The following is a 23,459-nucleotide window of genomic DNA, read 5'->3' as shown; positions in this document are numbered from 1 at the left end:
AAAACTACCAGTAATAATGATTTGACCTATTTTTGACCTTCAAATCCAAGATGGCCGCCGATTTTCAGCTCAGAAAGGTCAAATTTTCACATTTGTCATAGAGCCTTCATAATAGGCTCTAATTGAAGCTCTCAACATGCCGAGTTGGGTGATGGACACTAAAAACTACAAGTAATAATGATTTGACCTATTTTGACCTTCAAATCCAAGATGGCCGCCGATTTTCAGCTGAGAAAGGTAAAAACTTTATATTCGTCGTTTAGCCTTCATAATATACTCTAATTAGAGCTCTGAGTAGTAGAGTCTTCATAATAGCCTCTAATGAATACCGTACCCCAAACAAAAAACTGGTCAGGACTTGACAAATATGGTGACTTTTACAACACCTCCTCATAGAAATATTGGTCTAGAATTCATTACATGCATCACATGTTACATTATATCTCAATCTCATCTTCAGACAGGATTGAAAAGGCTCACTATTCAAGTAAACCACCAAGTTCTGAAAGTGATGATGAGACAGAGGGACCATTGGCACCCAAGCACCCGCGTTGATCTGTGCGTGGACCTCTTCACGAAAACTAAATGTATATGGGTGCATGTGGGGTGTGGATCTGAAGCACCCAAATAGACCACAGGGTTAGCGGTCCATAATCAACACACACTCAGCATGACGCTCCTTTAAGCGCCACACAGTCCTTGTAAAACATGGGGAGCTGAGGGATCGTCTCACACAGATTGTTGAGTCCACGTCAGCACTGTCGGATCCTTTCGCAAATTGATATTGAGTGTATCACCATGCCTGTTGGTTGAACCATGTCAACCACACACAAATCGATGTGTTTTCAGAACGTGTGTCTCGCAGAGGTAAAGAATTTGGTCTTTCGACACATGGATTCGATCATCTTCACTAAGCACAAGATCCGTTTAAGGACCTGTTCAATTCGCATTAATGAGTATCAAGAGACAATTGGCTTCAAAGAGCGAAATGAGAAGATAACAAGGGTGATGGGTCTATGATATTGGGGAAGAGGTGATGACACTGAGGCTGCCATTTCATCACTTGGTATCAGTAATGAACAGATCCTCCAGAAGAATCTGGCACAGTGGCTGTCTAAGAAGATCAAAGACACATCTACTGCCGCCTGCCCACCTCATATCGATCATCTTGAAGAACACAAAGAGTTCTGTGAGTTGATTAGTTAACAGTCAAAGCTGCCGACTTGGCTAAAACAGCCTCAGAGAAAACTGCCAATCTCAACCATTCCATACTCAGTCTGGCATCCATGATCACACCACTGGACAGATCACCACCACTGTTATCAACCTGGGCATCAATGTTCCTTGTATAACGAGGAGTCAAGATCTGGTGGAACTCTACACAAGAGTCATGTCTGCATCAGCTATGCTGATTTTAAGATCACTGGACTCTAATGGTCATTGAAGCATAGGCAACCTGCCAGCAGGAGATTGCAGACAGCAAGCCAGCCATTGTTATCGTTAACACTGACGACTTCAAGATCGATACTATAACAGGCAATGCAACAGGAGTAACAGAGGGAATAAGAGGGTCTCGTGAACGGATTTCGTGCTCGGTGAAGGATCGAACCCATCCATTTGTCTAAAGAGCAAATGTTTTGGCTCTGCGAGACACACATTCTGATGATGCATTACATCATCTAACTTTAATTGTGTGTGATTGACGTGCTGCAACCAACAGGCTTGTTGGTACATGATATCATTTGCGAAAGAACCTGACAGTGCTGACGTGGACTCAACAAGCTGTGTGAGACGATCCCTCAGCTCCCCATGTTTTACAAGGACTGTGTGGCGCTTAAAGGAGCATCATGCTCAAAAATAGGAAATCATTATTAATTGTAGTTTTTAGTGTCCATCACCGAACTCGGCATGTTGAGAGCTTGAATTAGAGCCTATTATGAAGGCTCTACGACAAATGTGAACATTTTACCTTTCTGAGCTGAAAATGGGCGGCCATCTTGGATTTGAAGGTCAAAAATAGGTCAAATCATTATTACTGGTAGTTTTTAGAGTCAATCACTCAACTCGGCATGAGGAGAACTTTAATTAGAGCCTATTATGAACGCTCTACGACAAATGTGAAAATTTGACCTTTCTGAGCTGAAAATCGGCGACCATCTTGGATTTGAAGGTCAAAAATTGGTAATATCATAAAATAGATATCAGATATGAATTCCTCGACCCAATAAACCTCAGAAAACATATACTGAACAGCATTGTAGGCCAGACCATTGAAAAAATAATTTTTAAAATGGCCGATGGCGGCCATTTTGGATTTTGGGCTCCCACAGATTCCGCCCACACTTTCGTGAGGGGCACCCCCGCTAAATTTTTTAATTAACCTTCATAGAAGACAAATCCACTGCAAAACGAACCTTCGCAATCCACGGTCACGGAATTGCTCTAGATCACCCAACTACCTCATTCATTTGCTTGATATGATTGACCTCTATAGATAGACTGACTGCTAGTATTGCTCTATACCAAATTCACCTGTTGTTCATGCCCTAAAACTTTGAACAGAGTTTTACTAGTACCCATAAGAAGATGGCCCCCAAATGTGGCCCTTTTTTGAGATACAGCACGGAAGAATAATTCCATGCGTAAGGTAACCAATAGCAGTCCTAACAATGTAGGACCCTGCATGTGGGGCCTACTTGCTTCAGGAATCTTGCAGTGTATAAATTATACATTTTCAAGATGTTGAGGAAAATCAAACCAAATGTTGCATACCAAAAAAGTAGTAATTTTCATGTGATTCACACTAAAACAATTTATAACATTTTCTTACTTTTACATTTTCTTTTCAGTTTTCTACACAGACGTGAATGCTAATTATACATTTTCCTGTGTTTTTAATTTTGCACTGCCTTTAAAGTTAAGAGCACTCAAATTAAAAGTGAAAAATTTTAGCACAAAAAGTTCCACTTTTAGAGCATGCCATGCATATGGAACTATTAAAGGAAATCAGTCAAGTGGCATGCTGGGTTGTACGAAGGTGAACTCACTATTACATACAGAGGAAATGCTAGACAAGTTCTGACATGGAACAAGTTGAGATTGCTTCAATAGCTGCTATGTGTATATTGTGAAGGGTGAGGACAGGGGAATAGTCAAAGCTCAATCGATAAGGCATTCAACTTTGGTGCGAGAGGTTTAGGGTACGAACCCTGGCGCACCCACCTAATTTTTGCAGAGCGGCGCCTGACTTTGTGTGGGTGCCAGTGCCCCCCCCCTATTGAAAATTCCTGGATCCGCCCCTGTATGTTAATTTGAAGAAACAATTTCAATCACAAAAGTGGGTCGATTATCCTGGACAATTTCAATTGAGCCAAGAGCCACTAACATATTAAGTAGGGTTTGTATGCTGAACAATACTGGTTTGGAACCATTCGCCCCCATACATGTAGCATGCTCTGCGTGCTAGTCATAGGTTTCAACATAAATAGTCCCAAGTTTAGGGATATTTTCTCAAAATATCAAGAGCTATCTTAAGAACCACTGAACCAATACTAGGCTTGTTTGTACTCATTGTAACACATTTTTCATGCTGATTCCAAATATGGCCAGGAAAACTTACAACTTTGAATTTTTTTAAAATATTTGAAACTTGTCGTCTGCAGCCGACACCGATGTGGAGAGTTAAGTCATGCTGCATGCAGAACTCAATTAACCTATAAAAGAAATCACTAGGATCCACAACATGCTCATCTATCAGGGCACAGTTACTTTTACCCCAATACATTTGTACATTCATTGAATGACCTTTGAAACTTTGGGTACAAAAACTCATACTCTGCAACTTGAGGTCAAATTTTGCACTATGATTTTTAGATTGAGGTTATTAAACTATGCCACTGGGATGAGGCTATTGTGGTTCATAGTGAATTGAATGCGCCGATTCCCTCTTGTTGGGAAAACAGTATTTTTGAAAACTAGGGGCCGGCCACTTTCAAACTGAAAAAGTATTTTCCTCTCAAATCAAATAACCATGAGCTGTTTTTGCTGGCAAGACTACAACCTTTGCATCTTGATATTTCCTAGACATATCCTATGTACTCAGTTATAGTAGCGTCTGATTTTTGACATGATTTGGCGCCAGGAATAATGAACTTCAAGCAAGCAAGACTCAACCTGCTTGAGAAACTGCACTTATATCATTGCTTGTACCTTTGTACACCTAGGCTCCAGGAATATAGCAGCTTTCAGTTGGTTAATATTGTACATGTCAACCAGCGCTAAGTGCCCATTGAGGCCAGCACATTGTGACTATAGCGCAGGTTGCACATGAAATATATAAAACAGAACAAACATGATGAAAGTCACCTCTATAACAAGTATTTTTTGCAATAAAATTTATTGTTTAGTAAACTGTTGCCTAAAATTACTTCTTTTTATTAACAACTAAGAAATCAGTGAAAATAATACAGCTGCAGACAGTGTTGTCTGGTCTGCTCACACTAGGATCCAAAACATTCTCATCTATTAGTGCACAGTTCTTTAATCCCAATATATTTACACATTCATTGAATGACCTTTGAAACTTTGGGAACAAAAACTCATACTCTGCAACTTGAGGTCAAATTTTGCACTATGATTGTTTAAGTGAGGTTATTGGACTATGCCATTGGGATGAGGCCATTAGGGTCCATTGTGTCATTCTCAGGTTTACGTCATCAGTCAATCTACATGAGATGAATGCAGTCTGTTTATAAAAGTAGACAAGATTTTGTCTTTGGGTGGGTACAAATGATGTAGGACACTTGATTCTAAACGTCATTTGGGCCTTGATAAATGTGAAAGGTTCACTTACTCACTCACTGAGAAAAAAATACTGTTAATGACAATTTACAGGCTGTATTAAAAACAATTTTTACCAGCCATTTTGGTGATTAGGGACAAGACTGGGTCATCAAAATGCAACAAAAGATGCACCTAATTTGTAATGCTAATGACGAGGTGACATCAATGTTTATCAACAATGGCAAGGGACTTGTCTATCGATATGCTTGAGCGAACTGCATATGACCACTACACTGTTCATGGCCTTATTGTGATGTGGCGAGAGTTTTAAAAACAAGGGTCCTGAACAAAACCCGGTGAGCATGCATTGTATACTGCCTGGCAATGACATCACATGTCAACTCACCTATAAAAGATCATTAAACAATAACTTCTGGTCAATTAATTTGATGAACAGGACCCAATGTGCGCTGGCTGCTCTGGGTTTACAAAGATTATTGGCAGATTTTGACAAAGTGAACCTATTTTTCAAAATTCAGACCTTTTTTGACCAAAAAGGCATAAAAAACCTCTGGCGAATAGCCACTGGGATAATGAGAAAAATATATGAGCTTTCTTCTGAAAACCAAAATCTAAATTTTGATGGGGGGATGAGGCTGTCGATCAGGTCACGGACCTTTAAGGATCTATATATTTTATACTCTCTGGTTTTAGATCTGTAATTAGTTAGGCATGTAAATCAATTTCATAACATGAACAAATGTCTGATAACTGGCTATTTACCAAATCAGACATTTGATATGATGAGTTAACATACCTGCTTGTTGAGCACACATGAAGTGATAGGTCTTCTTACAGCCTTTACTCAGACATCCCATTGAGGCACCTTTCTTGTTGCATTTCACACACTCCTGCAAGGGCAACAGTCAACAAAGTTGAACAACTATAACATCAACATCATCATTTGCATAATGCCAAATAACTGTTCCTATCTTGTAGCAACCAAGGCAAGAATGGCTATTCGCCAGTGAAGTGGTTATATAACTCCCTGGTAACTGGATCACACACCTTTTTGAATTCGAAGTACATGCCATAGGCTTTGTGCTGCGATCATTTCGATTGTGGTGCAGAACTTAAAAGCGTGATCTAGTTGACGTTTCATCGGATTACACGTAACACTTTGCTGGCAAATTGATAACGTTGACCTCTTTAGACAAAATAGAGAGTTTTTGATTTCCACAATGGATGATTCTGCGACGGTAAAACACCAAACGTTGTCGTCATCGTCTCAACGGTTGTCAGACCCTTGGACGACAACGCAAAAAGTCGACGACAACATTTGGTGTTTTACCGTCGCAAAACCATCCTTTGTGGAAATCAAAAACTCCCTATTTTATAAAGGGATGCGGAGGTGGACGGTTTACATTTGGGTGCTATTTGGCAATATGTGGATATTACAATGATATAATTATGTATGTAAACTATTGATATGACTTACTAAACCATTTCGCACTTTTTTCTTTAATTTTTTGTCTGGCTCTGCCCCCTGTCCCCCCACCACTGCTGGTTACGCTACTGCCCCTATATCTGGACTAACCCTGGAAACAATGCGATATATGAACAGTGGTGTAGATTTCTTTTTGACATGGGGGATGAGGGGAAAAATATAGTGAATGCAGCACCTTTTGGCAACAAAGTTTATGGTACAAATGTTTGTAAATTTCATGCGAAACCCGCAAACAATTGGCACTTTTTAGTCTAAAATTACCAAATAATGAGGTTAATTTAGTCCGAAACCCACATACAGGCATCCGATCTACGCCTACATGTATGGCTATGAAATTTAAAAAAAAGTGTTTCTGAAGTAAGACAAAATTACTTACCACCTTTTTGGCTGCCAAAACTGCCTCATACAGTCCATACAAAGTACTTCCCATGGAGTACACTCCTTGAGCCCAGATAGCACAATCTTCATGCACCCAGATCTCATTTGATCCGCCTCGTGGATCGCCCTTCAAACTCTTCCTCCGCTTCCTGCCAGACTCCGCCTGCTCAGGTGGCATGCTCTTGACGGAGCTGCGGGAAGACGAACCACCGGTAGCGGAGGATCTTCTTCTCCTCCTCTGTCCTCCTTTTGTGGCTCCCGGAGTCTCATATTCATAATCAAAGTCCTCCATTTTGGCAGCTTTTGGTGTTCTTTTTCCGGAGGCACCTTTGCTATATCTTGATGGTCTTTGAGTAGTCCCTGATTGTGGAGTCTGTTGTTTGGCACCTTTGCCCTTAGCACGACCTTTTGATGGCGGTGGTGCGGGACTCGGCGACTTTTAACCTCGCTCTACCTTTACCTTTTTTGGATGGTGGTGCCTCGACTTCTTCCACCTCTTCTTTGGTTTGCGCAGTACTGTCTGTTTTTGGTGGCTGTGGTGGTATCTGATAGCCGTGAGGATAATATGGTCCGTATAAATGTCCCAGAGTACCAACATTGGAAGTTTTCCCACATAACGCACAGACCCATTCACCGACGGGCCTAAACTCCGATGCATGCACTGTTGCCGGCCCATGTGGCACTGCCCTAGCAACGGTGCTGTACCTTTTGGCAACGCGACCAGTTTTCTTTTTCTGTTTCTTTCCCACTTCTTTCTGACTGCTTGCTTCATCTAATGGACAGTTCAATACTTTACTGGAAACCACATTATCAACTGTTCCTTGTATTCTCAGGACCGGTCCTTTTTGTAAACTCTGCTTGTTATCGGCAACTTTACCACCTTTCGCAACATGTTTAAACTTTCCTAACTCCTGCTGTAATTCAGGGTCAATATTTCGCCTCTTGTAAGGTCGTTTCTTTTTCGGCAGCAGTTTATCCCTTTCAATTTCTTCCTTAGTTCTGTTCTTGCTTCCAACTGGTCTACCCTTTTTTTTATAGAGAGATCGAGGCGTTGATGGACCGCTGCTTCCAGGACTACCTGGGCTGTTTCTCTTCAGCGCTAGGGGTAGTCATAGATTTTTGAAGGGCGGCGCTTTCACTTCTTGAAGTAGATGGCACATCCATCGGGGAGGTATGTAATGATTCGGATTTCACATCCATTTGTTGCTCATCCGAGTATGGAATATCTTGTGGTGGTTCTTGTTTCACAGATCCAGAGGGTTGATCCTCAATGTTCTGTTCTATAGTTCTATTCTTATCGCATTCACCTGTTTCAGACTTAGCACCATTTGAAGGGTTGTTCTCACCACAATTTTCAGTTCTTGGATTCGGTAATAAACCCTCTTTATTATCAACAGCCATTACATTATTAGTTGGACTTGGACCATTATTTGGTGTTTCTGTAGTTGGATCAGGCTTTTCTAATGAATGTCGCCTGGGTGACCTTGGAAGCCTCTTAGGGCTAGCTTCATTTGAGATCATCTCATCGTCACTTTTTCTTAAAGAGTTCCTTCGTTTCGGTGATCTCTGATTAACATTATTCCCACCGGACCCTTGTCGCCTCCTTTCGCCACGTTCTCCAGATGAGCTCCGCCTTCTCTTTGTGGGCAAATCACCCTCAGAATCAGTCGATTGTGTGTGCTGTCTTGACTGCCACCTGGTCTTGGACTGTTACCGACATGATTTTCCTCACAGAAGGTGAATCTGACCGCGGAATTTCTGCGCTTTTGGACTTTTCGAGTTGTTTCTTCTTCTCGGTGACTTAGGACCATTTGGAGTATTATTCACCACATTAGCGGATGAATCGCTGCTGTTGTTTTGCATTGTGTTGTTTTCTTCTAAAATAGATGTAAGCGGGCTTTCTGTTGGACCATTACTTGTTGCTGGGACTTCCACGTTATGCGGGTGATACACTTTTTGAGTCGTTGTTATCACTGAACCTATTAGAATCTGTTTCTACAGAATAGTTCATTTTGTCTTCAACACTATTTCTTCCATTAACATCAGGCTCTCTAGGCTGATTATCTTTGTCATATAAGATCCCTTTTGCCGTGGGTTCACCCAAAAATTTCACCATCTCCTCAAGCTGAGGAAGATGTCCACGGTTAGCTGACTGTTCTTTAGGTGGATACGGTGCCCTGCCGCTCCCACCGCTGTCCTGACTATTATTACTAGCCGTTGAACCATGCGGTGAATCACGTGTACTGACCAATTCAACATACGGAGTGTTACCACTCACAGTGCTGGCTTGCTCCACAGCGCGTACTTTCGGTGAGGGAATCGGATACGGCTGCAGACCTGGGTTCTGCTGGAACGGACCACTTGCCCCCGGTGACCTGGTTTGTCTGTGTTGAGTTTGCCCCGCCATCATCCCAACCGGTGATGGAGACGGGGAGGCAAAGGTGCTGGGAGATGTTGCTGGCAGACTTTTGGGACTGTGCACCGAGGCAGGAGATCGTAAATTGCTTGGCGATGGCAGAGGCGAGTTATGACTTAAGTGTCCTGAGTTACCACCTGTATGAGAGCTATACATACTATTACTACCTTGCATACCCAAAACAGGTGAAGGTGCCGACACAGGATGATTGGTAGTAGTTGGTCTTGAATAAGGAGGAACGCCTGGCGAGGATTGCCCATTCGGACTTGCCATGTTCATCAGCGGACTCTGACGCTGATATTGTCCAAGAGGACCATTTGGTCCAAAATGTGAGCTTTGCACGGGAGGCGACGTGTAACCGTCACTCTGGCCGTGCATGGGGAAAAACTGTGAGCTACGAGGGCTGTGCCCAGGACTGAATGGATATTGCCCGCCTGTTGAATGAGCACCATAGCCGCCCTCTTGTGACGGATAATTTATATTTTGTCCATAACCACTCATACCGCCAGCGGGCATTTGTCTGTACGGAGCCTGTTGTGGTTGTTGCTGATTATACAAATCGTCCTCGGTTAACGCACGCATCATGGGACCGTATGCCCCACTGGCAAAACCTGACGGATCGGCAGCCATTTTGGATTGTTCCATTCCCATAGAAGGGTAGTTCTGACCGCTCATAGGATACCCCATGGAGCTCTGCTGTCTGGTATCATTGTAGTACTGATCCTGCATTTTGTGCTGCAAGTTGTAATCTGTGTTGGGTCCGTACATGGTAGGCGGGCACCCCGGTGGCGACCCATACGGTGAGGTAAGATGGTTGCTTGGTGGTTCCATGGTTAATGGAACGTTGCGCCTCCGTAGATGGCACACACACAGTGTGGGAGCTACTCAGCCACGGTGAAAATCATCAACCTGCAATGGATGAAAAAAAAAAACAGATTTGATTATAGTCACTGTAAAAAGGTTGGCTTATTGTACTGCACAGCAAGGGGAAGCATTTAGGCAGAGTCCAAGGGGGGGGGGAGAAGACCCAACTACTGTAAAACAAGTTAATTTCATGAGGTATTTAATTTCGCGAATTTCATGAGGTCTACAAATTCGCGAAATTAAATACTCGCGAAATTGATCCTTGAAAACACACACAGAAAGCTTAAAACAAGCTTTATGTATTTTAAGCTTATTCTGTCTACACAAACCATCATATTTATATCCATTTACATCGCTCAGAATACAGCATGAAATTAATTTTTCATGATGCATGGAGGTAAAGTAATATTTTAATTTTATTAGTGCACATCCATTTTGTTAATTTTTCAGTCCTTCTGGACTTATTTTGATGTTCTTTTTTGAAATATTTTCTGGTATTTCTCTCATCAAATCGGCCATCTTTTACCCCCTGAGCACTACCTGCCAATCTAACATTGCCTCTGATTGGTCAATTACGTGATAGCTTCATTTTAATCACCAATCAGAATGGAGCTTTTTTTGCATGGTGAAATTATTCTAACAATGTTGCTGATTGGTCCAATCGATAATGAAAGCTTCTTTTGGCCAATCGGCAGGTAGTTCTCATGGGGTTAATTTGTTTATTTCTGAACTCCAGTAATGCACCAATATCCTGAAATAATAGGTTAAATCCATGTGTCTGTTAAAAGCTATACATGGTCTTCAATCTTTAGGAAGAGGAGAGGAACTTAGGCTAATTAATTACAGCATTGTGGGTAATAGGCAAGGGGCATTGGGAATAAGGTAATCAAAATCAAATATGGCCGATGGTCCAACTCGGAAGTGGTAAAATATCGCAAAACTATCATCAAAATAGACAGTCAAAATGACAAAATATATAAAAAATCAAGGTTTAATCTGAGTTACTAGATATTCATTGTACATTATAGGCCAAGAAAAGGGAAATTTATCCAGTGTTTAGAGCGATGTAAACGGATAGAAATATGAAAGTTAGTGCAGAATTCTGTGGAGTTCAAAATTTGGCATACTTTGTAGGTGTAAGCTTATATCGAAATTGTAAATTCGCGAAATTAAATACTCGCGAAAATGTCGATCATCGCCAATTCGCGAAATAAAGTACCCGCGAAATTAAAGTGTTTTACAGTATTTTTAAATTAGGTCAAAATAAAAATAGTTTGCTTGTCCTCCACAACTTTTTCAGAATTGGGTCGGTTGGTCTGGATCTTTTTTTAATTTTTCTTAAAGGTTATAGCTAAAACACGAATGTATGCCTGTAATTAGCTTAATAAATAGCCCAAATAGTTGTCATTCATGTTTTTAAAACAGTTTAGAAGTGTGTAGAAACTGTAAAAAAAAAACTTTTCAGGATGTCAAAAATGTTGAAAAAAACCCCTTTTTCTGGAATTCCCAAAATTAGGGTCGGTATTCATTTGTACAAGAAAACAAAATAAAACTTTTTCCCAGATTTCCCAGATTAGGGTCGGTCAGTGGAGGACAAGCAAACAATCTTCTTTTTTTTTTTTTGGCCATACCATATTGGGACCATATTATTTTACCCCCATTTGTTTCTATTTTCACACTTGAGAATCTGTGCTATTTTAATATCAATTTTTTTGATGAAAAAAAAATCTGCATCATTCGTCAAAATTGCAAACTGGCATCTCTTACAAATACAATGCTGAGGCTTATGGATCAACGTCTAGGCATAAATCACTGCGCTTTCTTTTTTTTACAATGCCAATGTACTTAAACACTGCATGCAGAGAGACTTTTCCTGTTTCCAAATCAATAAGTATACAGGGTTCTTTTATTTATGCAAATAGTGATCAATTAAAGTTGTTAACCAACCAATCCATCAATATGTCAACAAATCAGTCCATCCATAGACAAAATGTTCAATTTATCCAGGTATAAATTGAAAACTCTTAAAAGTGGAAATCTTCTCGAAACATTAATTTTTAATGTAACTTCAGTACCAGTAAAATAATCATGATTCATGGGTTTGCCCTGAAGATAAATTACTCTCAACCACACCACATAGTTCAATAACTTCCAATTAACCATCATAGATCAAAAATTCAACCAACATTGTTAGGGTATGAGTTTTTGGACCCATTTCAGTCATTTCTTTGACTGTACTTGTAAGAGAAGCACTGTGCCTTGATACTTTGTACGATTTGAGATACTACTGGAATATAATATTGCATCTTCCCACTCAATCCACTCAAACCACCCAAAGAAGATATCTTACGCTTCCCACAATGCATTTCAATTTTCTGTACTGATTTGCTATTCAGTGCAACGTGTCGATAGTGACAAAAAGTACAAATGTACCTCAACAAACAGCGCATATCCAGATTTTGCAAAAATATGTTTATTTCTTGACTATCCTCAACACAGGGGTGTGAGAGGCCACAGACCAAAAACGAGGAAAATCACTAAAAACAGCGTAAAATCAGGGTAAAAACACCAAATATGGGCTGAAAATAAAAGAAAAACACGTAAATTTTGACAACAAAAAAAGAGGAAATCAGCTGAAAAGAGGAACTCTCACATCCCTGTCAACATGAAAACAAAGGGAACCTGTAAAAGGTAATCAGAGTGTCATTTGATGTAGCTGAGGCGATGCATCAAGTTTGCAAAGGATTCTGGGAAGGGTAAGATTTCTTCTCTCCTAACCACCTGTGACAGATGATGCGACTGTTCATAATTGATTTTTACCTTGTGAAAATAAAACAATTTCTTTTCATATACACAATTTGCTTGTGGGGCAAAAAGTTAATTTCCAAACGAGATTTTTTTATACAAATGTACCATACAAATTCCAATCAAATCTTCAATCATCCATCATGCGCAAATTCATGAAAAATTCCATTATGATACATGCATATGAAATTGGGGGCTTACAATAAAGGTATGTTCCACTGATAAGATCTGTGTTTAGACCACGCAGTTGACGCAGTTCTAAAACAACCCAGAATTTTACCAGATTTGGATAATCTCAGCTTTAAAAGACCCCAAGTATGCTCATTCCAAGGTGATTTTCAACCAGAAAGCCAAACCACAAAAGACCAAGTCATTTTGACACGTTTCCAGCTCTGAAAGACCCTTCACCAATATGCCATCAGCACCAAAGACCCACCATTTCCAATTCCGCTGAGAACATACCGAAACGGACCAACCTGGGTAATCAAACAAACAAACAAACAAACCACTCAGCAGCAGATAGCCTTAACTATAATTAGCTGCTGTATGTATGGATCACTGTATGCAGGATGCTCAGGTCTTTTCGTGGCACCATACACACAAACATGCTATATATTGGATGGCTCAGCGGCAAACAGACGAAACTCCATTGTTGATGAAAAAGACAATGGTTGAACACAGCCTGATTAGGGAGGACATTGATCCTCCCATTTTTATTTTTTACTTCGCCATCAGCTTGTTAGCTAGAATTGAGTCAAAGGCTGCAAGCAGCAATTTAAATCTCCATCATGCATCTCCTCCAACTGGTTCTCATCTCAACAAAATATAACAACTTCTCAAAATGGTGTTCTGTGCAGCTGAGCTCTGCTAGAAACATTCATGGCAGCTATAATTGGACATTCATCTTCATGCATGACAGAGCCCTAATCTAGATGCAATTATTCATGTGGCAGCTACTGGATATACATCTTCCTCCTACTCAACCATGGATGTGAAGAAACTTAACAATGGTAAATTGAACTGGCTGACAAATGACTTCATGGCATCACATCAAGCTTGCCTGTCAAGCTGCTACACATGTGTGCAATATGGCTAGTATACTTTTCAATCAATTATGAAACACAATTTTGAATAATTTAGAAAATGTACATTTGACTGAATCCATTATAATTAATCAGGGCATTTATAATTTAGTGTCCAAATTTTTCATAGCAAAATTGCAACAAAGTTTTCATTTGTATAGCAATATGTATTGCGATATAGCATACTTCTCTGCAGTTGCATAGCAATTTGGCTACATTTTGTAGTAAAATGCGATGCGATACCAGCTATATGCCCTGTAATTAGGCTACTATTAAATTGAAAGAACATGTACAAATTCAAGGGGCTGCAATAACTGAGCGCAACAACGATAACCCATTAATGATAAATATATTAATATGTGAATGCCCATCCTTAATCATCCCAGGCCAATATGGTATATTTATTATAACTACATGTTGAACTTATCCATGATCTCAATTCCAACATCAGCTCAATAACCCCCCCCCCCCACTATAAAACAAGCAAAGCTGAGTTTGACCTCAAATTGTGAAACGGCAGTTTTTTTGTACACATGATATCCGAAGGTCATTCTTTGATTGCAGCAGCATCTGATTATAAATAAACTGTGCCCTGACAGATGAGCATGTTCGAGAACTTTGTGATAATCATTGCATGGTACGACATAAAGACAGACAGCCTGTGAACTACACATTATCTACATCACACATTGCCCATGCCTATTTACACATACTGTAAAGCATGAAATATTTGTGTGCATGAAAATTTCGCTAATTTCAAGCAGGGATGTGAGAGTTGTGCAGTTGATTTGCAAAATTTTAATCCACACTTATTTTTTTCGAAGGTGTATAACCTCTAAAGCAACGTACAAATTTGCACAAATTTCATGACGCAGAAACAATGGTTCTCTTGAAATCACAAAATTTTAATACAGCGAAAATATGATCCTATACAATATATGACATTTGCTTTGCTTTTCCCTATTCACCCAGCTCAACAGTACAGCTGCATACACTATGCCAGTGTGGAAATGCATGGGTGCCAGCCATCAAAATCAAATACAATCATTTCACATCGCAAACATTTTTCAATTATTCTTGCCGGATGCTCGCAACAAAACAAAACCTCACGCAACAATGAAAATTAATTTACACAGATTTAGTGGATGTAAAAATGAATTGGGCAATATCATCCACCGGTATAATTGAAAAGCAATGTTAATGTGTTTTTGTGAAAATTATGATAAATATATTTTATTTTTTGGTGAGTAGTGTTGTGCAGTGTTGCTTGAAGGCTGACAAGAGTGAAGTCCATGCAGGGATCATCTTGAAATGTTGCACAAATCATTGGAAATACCAATCATCAATTATGCATTTGGAAAGATTTTAAACAAGAGAGAAAATTTATTCCTGTCTGATAATATACCTACATAGGTGTATTTTCAAGGTGTATATTTTCAAGATGGACAAGATCTTAAGCTGGATTCGTAATGAAATAAATTCAGATTTTTCATTTAAATATGTCGATCGCCTGATATGTATTGATCTATTTCTGACATTCATATGATAGTGATGCCAAACATCTTCAGACATTGTGAATATCCCAGAATTTCCTGTTTATAAAATCAGCACATGTGTGATCTCATTAATAGACAAGCATTTGGAGGAATTTTAAAGAAATTTCCATACCCTATCCAATATTCTTATAATTTCCTTTTTTTTCTTTAAATTTTTCATTTTTTTAAATCTTTCATTTGGTATTGATAATGCCTGAAAAAATGGCACTTGAAAATATCAAGCAAAATTTTGCAATATTGTTTGTTGAAGAAAATTGCTTTCAAGAAAAGCAAAATCTAAGTCACTAATTTTGTTTCAGCCTCCCGTAAATCAATGTACAAGATTTTGACCATATTAATTATTATTTGCATGGTTTGGACGAAAATTTTGGGGATGGGTGATTCCGAGATTATACTCGAAATCTTGTGACATTTCTAGATTTTTTTTTTTTTTAAACAAGAATATAACCATGCACTAAACTATAGCTGCTGTGCATGTTTACTTTACGGTGCACATTTGTCTTTAACACCACCCCAACAAAAATATTGGTATAATGTTTTCAAATCATTTGTTGCAAGATAGGTTATTAAAAATACTTTAAATTAGTGAAAATATTATTTTCATTATGAGCATACGAGTGCAAGTTGGAAAGTGTCAAGCATTTCTAGCTTTTATAGTTTGACTGAGTTTGTGTTGGTGGGAGAAGAGGGGGAAAACACCATTACGCATTGGATTTCTAAAATTTTCACATCTTTTTTGTCCAATTTACCACTTTCATAGACGTACACTAAATGTTCCCACCATGTGCGGTGATATATTACCCCCAGATTTCCCTTGAAATAATGACTTGATAAAATATTCATCAGCCACTCCAGCAGTCATAAATGATAAATTAATCTAATATTAAAATGTGAAGAGCTACATTTATCACACCTGGTGGCATGAGGACAACAAACGTTTGTTGAATCTCATTTTATTTCAGCCAATTTTAACTTCATATCATTACATTTTTTTAATAATATTCTTACTTTTTAGCCGCTGTCGTGTATCTATCGTCTCATATACCACGGGCGACATTATAAAAGTATAAAAGCCGAGTTGTTTTACGCCAAACCTAATGCTGTCGCCTGTGTTATATGAGATACAAGTAAGTCAGCGGCTAAAACAATACCTTTATTCTCATTCTTAAACACTTCAATTCAAATAAAAATATTAATCATAAGTACATGTATACCAAATTTAAATCAAATGAAATCATACATTTTACAATGAATTACCTACAGCTTAGAATCAATCAGTCCCGTTGTTGCTACATGTACAATGTACCTCTCAATTGGTTCAAATAGCGAGTACGAGTATGCGAGTGAAATGAAATCCTACCCCTGAATGGATGTCAGGACTAAATTGGATAACTATTAGTTACTATGGATAGAATTTGACATCAAACTTAAAAGTGTTACGATATATGTGTAATCTGCTAATCACTATGTCAACTGAAGAAATTCATTGCTTGAGTTCTGAACCACAATCAAAATGATCGCCACAAAAGCATGTTCCATCAATCTAAAAGGTGTGTGATCCAGTTACCAAGGAGACAAATCCTATGGACGGATGGCAAAGAAGCAGATGATGAGACAGACCAACGACCATACACAGAGATGCCACTTAGTAAGCCCTACCTGAGGCTGAAACTGGGGAAAAAGTCTAAAAAATAGCGCTTAAATTTGGGTTGAAAATAAATTATGCAAGTGTTGAAATTCAGAATATGAAAAATGCTGAATTCAGACAAAAACTTGGGAAGGCACCTCTGTCCTCTGTATAAAGTCAATATACCTGTATGTAGTCCGACATTTTTCAGTATATTTGTTTCTGTTTCATTTGTTAGAGGCTTTGTAAGACGCTGTACATTCTCACCATAATATGCTTTTTCACAAATGAAAAAGATGATCACTCTCGATGATAGCTGCTACTGCTGCTACCTTTAGAATATATCAACATTTAAAAGCAAACCTGCATACCCAGCAGTCACCCTCTGGCTACAACCTCTCCAAAACGTGTACTTTAATCAGCAGCAAGCATCTCGCACTCTTGAATAAATTACAAAATAATCTTATACCTCGTCCAAGCATCTTCAATTCTCTTGAATAAATCACAAAATAAGTCTGCACCGAGTTCAAAAGTAGAGGCCTATTATAAGAAATGTATGCGGAATCTAATACCTTTACAAGAATTGCTTGTTCAGGGTAGCGCTGCTGAACGAGAGAGCATTTCTTACAAAAAGAGGAATTACCATCAACCCTGCTCAGTGCCTTTGGCCAATCCAATGCAGTTCAACTCACAGAGGATATATCTTACACGTCCCATAATGCATTTCTTCCATTTCAATTTCTGTACTGATTTACATATTTATTTGCTGACTATCAACCCATGTTTAGACAGTCTATTCTCAAAATGAAAATAAAGGGAATCTATCCTACTCTCACATCCCTGTGAGTGTCATTTGATATAATGAGCAGGCCTGGAAAAATAAGCAATTTGGCAATCTCCTTGCTGGGAAATTTGGTCATTTGGAGGGAAATTTATCTCGCTTTCCGGGAAATAAACATATTTTCCAGGCCTGGTAATGAGGATCAATGCATCATGTTGTAAAGGATTCTGGGAAGGGTAAGATCTTCTCTGAGTTCAACTCCTGAGGTTCAACTCATCACAGCATGCAGAATATCCCTTCCCATCATGCATCATTACAATGCTTCTATAAAACGGCGCATATAACATTAAAATGAGACCTGTTGTTCCCACAAAATGAGACAAAAGTTGCACATTTTTATTTTTAAGTTTTGGCTAGATTCATAGTCTCTGGATCATAAGCTTTAAAATAATATAACTTGTAAAATATCAGGATCACTCTCTCACTTGATGTCTGAAAGTCAAAATTTCAAAGAAGAATTCTTTTGTTTTTCGTTGTTTTCAGGCATGTTCAATGAGCCATGTCTCCATTTCTACCCTGGCAACTTTCCGCTCATTTTGTGAGAACAGCTGTTTCAAATGCTGAAAAATTATAAAACACTTGCTTTGACTAGCTTTTGAGATTAAGAGGTTACAATCATACAATGCATAACAGACTTCGTTGATTATCAATGAGCAAATACCATCCCATAAATTAAGCTAAGTACAGTAAATGTCCCAGTGTGTTTGAGAGCAATTTCACTAATGCATCATGGGATAGCATAATTTTCTGTGAAGGTACCCCAACAAAAATGGCCTAACTGGATGAACAATACTGGGCATAAATTTACGAATTGCAATTTTCACACATGATAAATTTCACTACTAGTTTAATCCAAAAGCAAATGCGTAAATTTACAATCTACAGTAATTTGAGGGGAGGGATTACATTCACCAAGGTGGAAACAGCTAACTGTACGCATTGATCTCGATGGGAAACAAACAATTGCGCAAAAATAGCAAAAAATGGAAAATTCTGGCCAGTAATATGCATCATTCATCATCTCCATTCGCCATCACACAGATCTCTCTCCTCCGTCTCCACGGTAATTGCTTGATTTCTCCCACCATCCTCTCTGCATCACACAGATGCCTAGCTCCCATACTGACCTCATTCTTGTCAATTCAAAGCTTTTTTTGTTGCTTTTTTTTATTAATTTCTCCTCATACAACAGGCAGTTTATTCATTGCAGCGTCTACACATCAAATTCTCATCCAATAATTATAATGAGTACATATGGGAGCATGACTGAAGGGTGCCAGTGAAAATATGTCTGGCAATTTCCCACAAATTGTCAAACCATTCTTAATCTACAAATACAGGCTGCGAGTGAATTTGCTTGTATTTTGATTGCAAAAACTTGACAAAATATTAGGCTACTGACAATTTTCTGAAATATTGTTTTTTGGGGGGACATAAAATGCACACATTTTTTGTACGTACAAAATATATTTGTGTCAGCAACATGGCATTCACTACCTCACAACACAATTTCCAAACATTTTTTTTTAAATTAGTGCTGACATAAATGATTCACAACAAATTCCTAAAATAACAAGCAACCGGTACCTTTTTCTTCGACTAGAAATACATTCATTTACATTTTTTTGTAGACTTCCAATATACCTTTCTCCGGTTAACTGTACAATTTTGTCTATGGAAGCTAAGAGCACTTTAGGGTACAGAGCTCGTTTTTATTTCCCCGGCGACTGTTAAATTGCTTGCTCATTGATTGTGTCGATGCTGCCGCATATATACATGTATACCGCATAATTCATTTTGCATTTCCAGATCTCGTTTTGATGCATAGGGCACTTACAAGACATACGGTGCACATTTTGACATTATTGCCGTCTCCCTCAAATGTGGACAGTCGCTACCAGCTAAATTGGTCTCATCCCCAAGGCCAAAGTTCATTACCCTTCACAGCTCAAAAGTTGACCTCAAGTTGTAGGGTATGAGTTTAGGTACCCGACACAATGAAAGGTCATTCAATGAGTGTACAAGTATATTATGGGTTAAGAACTGTGTACTGTTAGATGAGAATAGTTGAGAACCTGGTAACTGGTGGGTATTAAGAACTAATCAGATGGCATATTGCAACATGGTTGCTAGACGGCTATCGAATCAACTCAAAATAGGTCAACTTCCTATGTGGTATTGATCATCAAAAGTACAATTCAAAAGATATTGTTTTTCAACCACAGTGACCTGCTGGAGTGAAGTCTGCTATTTTCGCCAGCCCATTCAAAGCAAGTACCTTTTTCATGTTTGGTGTCAGTTTACTCTAGAGATTATATTTTAGTGGTATTGGAATGATTTTTTTTTTTTACTTTTTGTGGTTAAATTTTTTAAAAATATTTTAATTCGATTTGTTAGGAAAAGTAAGTATGTTTTGCCGTTTCAACGAATCAAAACGAGTGAGTATTACCAAAGTTATGTTTGAACTAATTAATTATGACTTTAAAAGTTTAAAGGCCTAAATGTAACAATAATAGTTAATATATATAGCATCATATGGTCAGCAGAAGAAAATCTGACATCACCTATGATGTCATATCAGTGTCCTTGACCGGGTCCTTACTCCTTGACCACTGAACAGCGTGATATCATGTTGATAACAGATCTATAGAATCAAAATCTTCATCATATCCTCGGATCATATCACAGATTCTCAACAATCTGTGATCATATGGACCATATTGATGTGAAAGTAGTTATCTATCATATCCTGTGTCGTTTTATGGATAAAAATGACTCAAAATGTTATTGATGAAATGGTTGCTATCATAAACATCAGTTTTGTCTTTTCAACGGGAAAAATCCGATGCAAAATAAAGTTTTTAGGGCCTAGCTATAATATGGGCATAATTTATGCATATAGTATTGAACAATGTACCCCATTTGACATGCACTTATAAATAAATTGTCTTACTTTATTAATTTAATAACTTCTTTATTATAAATAAAATGACACATAACTATTTGATTCATAAAATTACATTCAACAAAATGATTGAAGAGAAAACACACAAGGCACTAGGCAGACTGTTATAGAATGGAGTATGTAAGATGCCATGTCCATAGCTTCGCAGGAGTTTCCGACTAGCAACCAACATGATCAGCACATTCAGAAAAACACAGTTTAAGAGTGAAGATTGTAGTGAGTAACCAGTCCTTTATAAATGTGCTGGCCACTATCTATTATAATATAGTAGGCTTAAACTATACATTGCGAATTAATTAAGTTATTTTAAAATAAAATGTACATGTAAGTTAACTCAAACCGGCAGTGTATATATCGAAAGCAGTGAAATCGGACATTCCTAAGCGAAGATATTGAGTTCGTAAGTTCTGGTATTACAAAATTGGAAATTGAGATATCGTGGGTAAAAAGCTGAAAAGACAAAAAAACCAACGACAACAACAACAACAACAACAACAACAACAAAACAAACAGACCAGAACAATTTGGAGTACATGTAATGAATTAAAAGAGTTGACATGAGATTAGGAATTAATGTTTTCTGCTGTTTCAGTGTGCATGTTCTCATCGTTGATGGTTTGGTGGACTGTCATGTAGATGTAAGCGTGATCCTAAAAATGCCTTTCACATTGACCAAAACTAATTACAAGACCTCTTCTACATTGAGGCTGGCTTTCCTTTTAAAGGGAATTTTTATCAGCTCTGTATGCGAGCTCAAGTAGTTGTGAGAGACAAAAACAAGCTACATAATTAACTTCGGTCTTTGGAATTCTCCTCCCCCCCCCCCCCAATTTCATTTAATTCAAAAATTGTGCAGAAATTATAACATCAGTTTAATTTGTTCAATCATCCATAATTTGATATTTTTCAAAGATGGCATGCCTGACTGATTTCAGAAAATTATGCTTGAAACTCTCTTTTACAATATCAGGATTTTTATGAATTCATGAAGCTTTATCATCAATGACCATCAGGTTTTCCATCTCACTGGTCAATTCAGTTGCTCAGTTGTTCTTCTCAAACTGTTGAAATGAGTGAAATTCTACCATAATTAGGCAATAAACTGGGTGGACATTTGAGTCATAATTGTTCATGCAATTAAGCGATCATCACCGACATGACTGACACAAGTTTTTAAGCTTACTCAAACGAGACAACGGCATGGCAATTTTTACATTATTGGCCATTTTCACTGAAAAATTGGAGGGGGCATTTATTAGAGGGGCAGCGTTTAATACAAACAATACGGTAAAAGCTTATCGTGCTGCCTTTTAAAAAGTTGGAGCAATCTTTTGACATCTATTGGTCGGTCTCATCTAAAATCAAACTGCCCTGCCGTCATGCATCTTTGAGGCATATTTTGAATTGAGAAAAGCCCTGGCCCTACACTAGGATCCACAACATGCTCATCTATCAGGGCACAGTTCTTTAATCCCAATAAATTTGTACAATATTTAAATGACCTTTGAAAATTTGGGTACAAAAACTCATACTCTGCAACTTGGTCAAATATTGCACTATGATTGGACATTTTAAAATTGAGGTTATTGAACTATGCCATTGGGATGAGGCCATTGTGGTCAACCTAGCGTCCAAGATTGTTTCTGCTCACTCCTATCACATCCTCATCCGATCATAACAAAAACACAATTTGATTTACAGAAGATGGATGACTGGTGTAAATGAACAACATAAACAGGCTAGTCTCTTCCACAAGTTCACAACCTATGATATAGCATGAAAAGTGCAGTTTGATAGCTGTTGAAATGCCGTGCACTTATTGCGCTATATATAGTATCATCATTTACCATCAAATAGAGACAGGGTTTTGATGATGTGTGTAGGCTCTGTGCTGTCTGGCCTTTATTATAATATCTCTACATTGTATTGCTTACGATCATGAAGCAATATATTCCGCAAGACACAGCACCCTTTGCAAATACGTGGGCAGTTTCCTCAAAGCCTCATACATGTACTCAAAGAGTTTTCCCTCTATGGAAAAATCAGCTTTTATCTGAACACGAATGCCAGCCCATTAACAAGGGAATTTGAAGCATAACATTTTCTCTAACATATTTAAAACTACATCATGTCTACGGAGAATCAAGAACTACAGTTTGTCCACTCTGAAGTACAAAGTGAAAACGATCGCGTATACAGCATGTAAACAGTGCGCCTCCGCTGCAGGTATGTGTGCCTTCCAAGTCGGCACAATGTGTGCGTCCGCGTCAGTACTTTGTACTTCAGAGTAGACTGACTGTATGTACACATACTCATACAAACTGGATAACACCTCTAGATCAATATACATGTGTGTACATGATTAAAATATGTATATTTCCAACCACATTCCATCAATATTTACACCATGTACACCAGGATCTAGAAATAGTAGTATGCAACATCTACAATGTAGTCTACATTGCCAAAACCGGAGTAATATCAACACAACAGGGTAGCCATATTCCTACCTGACATTGTAATTCACCAGATTGTCCACTACATGTACATGCAATTGTATGCATGTTAGTCATATAGGGCTAAAAACCACACTCACTTGTCTGTCTGAAGCCACAGAGCTGGCTGGCTGTCACACA

At 38.4% G+C, this 23,459-nt stretch overlaps 1 protein-coding gene across 1 annotated transcript in view; it reads right to left on the bottom strand.

The window, feature by feature from the left end:
* The window catches only part of LOC140163805 (uncharacterized), a 46,424-nt gene that overhangs the window by 10,050 nt on the left and 12,915 nt on the right, over positions 1 to 23,459 (bottom strand). Inside the window, 5 exon segments of the mRNA XM_072187121.1 lie at positions 5,600 to 5,693; positions 6,666 to 7,069; positions 7,071 to 7,766; positions 7,807 to 8,374; positions 8,610 to 9,992. Of these exon segments, the coding sequence (XP_072043222.1) occupies positions 5,600 to 5,693; positions 6,666 to 7,069; positions 7,071 to 7,766; positions 7,807 to 8,374; positions 8,610 to 9,914 (3,067 nt within the window). The 5' untranslated portion in view covers positions 9,915 to 9,992.

This window comes from Amphiura filiformis, chromosome 11, assembly GCF_039555335.1.
Source record: "Amphiura filiformis chromosome 11, Afil_fr2py, whole genome shotgun sequence".
Taxonomy (NCBI): Eukaryota; Metazoa; Echinodermata; class Ophiuroidea; order Amphilepidida; family Amphiuridae; genus Amphiura; species Amphiura filiformis.
Note: the sequence above shows the minus strand (reverse complement) of the source record. Positions and strands in the feature narration are given on the sequence as shown.